The 375-nt window shown below is 56.0% G+C and overlaps 1 protein-coding gene across 1 annotated transcript in view; it reads right to left on the bottom strand.

Moving 5' to 3' along the window:
• The window catches only part of LOC119587741, a gene marked incomplete at its 5' end in the record, with an annotated part of 18,048 nt that overhangs the window by 10,178 nt on the left and 7,495 nt on the right, over positions 1-375 (bottom strand). Inside the window, 1 exon segment of the mRNA XM_037936427.1 lies at positions 1-231. Coding sequence (XP_037792355.1) covers positions 1-231 — 231 coding nt within the window.

The raw sequence follows: 375 nt of genomic DNA, 5'->3' as shown, positions 1-375 counted from the left end.
AGAAGATGGTGTCAACTGGAAGGTGATGAGCGGGCACCGGGTGGTGACTTGGGTGTGCGAAACGCGGGTGGTGATAAAGCACGTTGTTCAGAGCCTCGTTGGGACGCGGCGTGTCCGGCCAGGGGGAGTCCGGGGGCCCACGGGCGTAGGGGTGGGCGTGAGGATGGGCGTGAGGCGTCGGGTGCAACGGCTGAGGCGTGCTCGCAGATCCCCCTCCGTGGGCGTCGCCATCTGCGAGAGAACGAGGGTGATATAAGAGGATTAGATTACCCTGAACGAGAGGGTTGGATTGGACTGGATGAAATAATTGAGGTCTTTGTAACAGGATTAAATTGGATTAAACAAGATAATAGATATCAGTATCATAGGATTCGG

Source organism: Penaeus monodon, chromosome 23, assembly GCF_015228065.2.
Source record: "Penaeus monodon isolate SGIC_2016 chromosome 23, NSTDA_Pmon_1, whole genome shotgun sequence".
NCBI classification, from domain to species: Eukaryota; Metazoa; Arthropoda; class Malacostraca; order Decapoda; family Penaeidae; genus Penaeus; species Penaeus monodon.
Note: the sequence above shows the minus strand (reverse complement) of the source record. Positions and strands in the feature narration are given on the sequence as shown.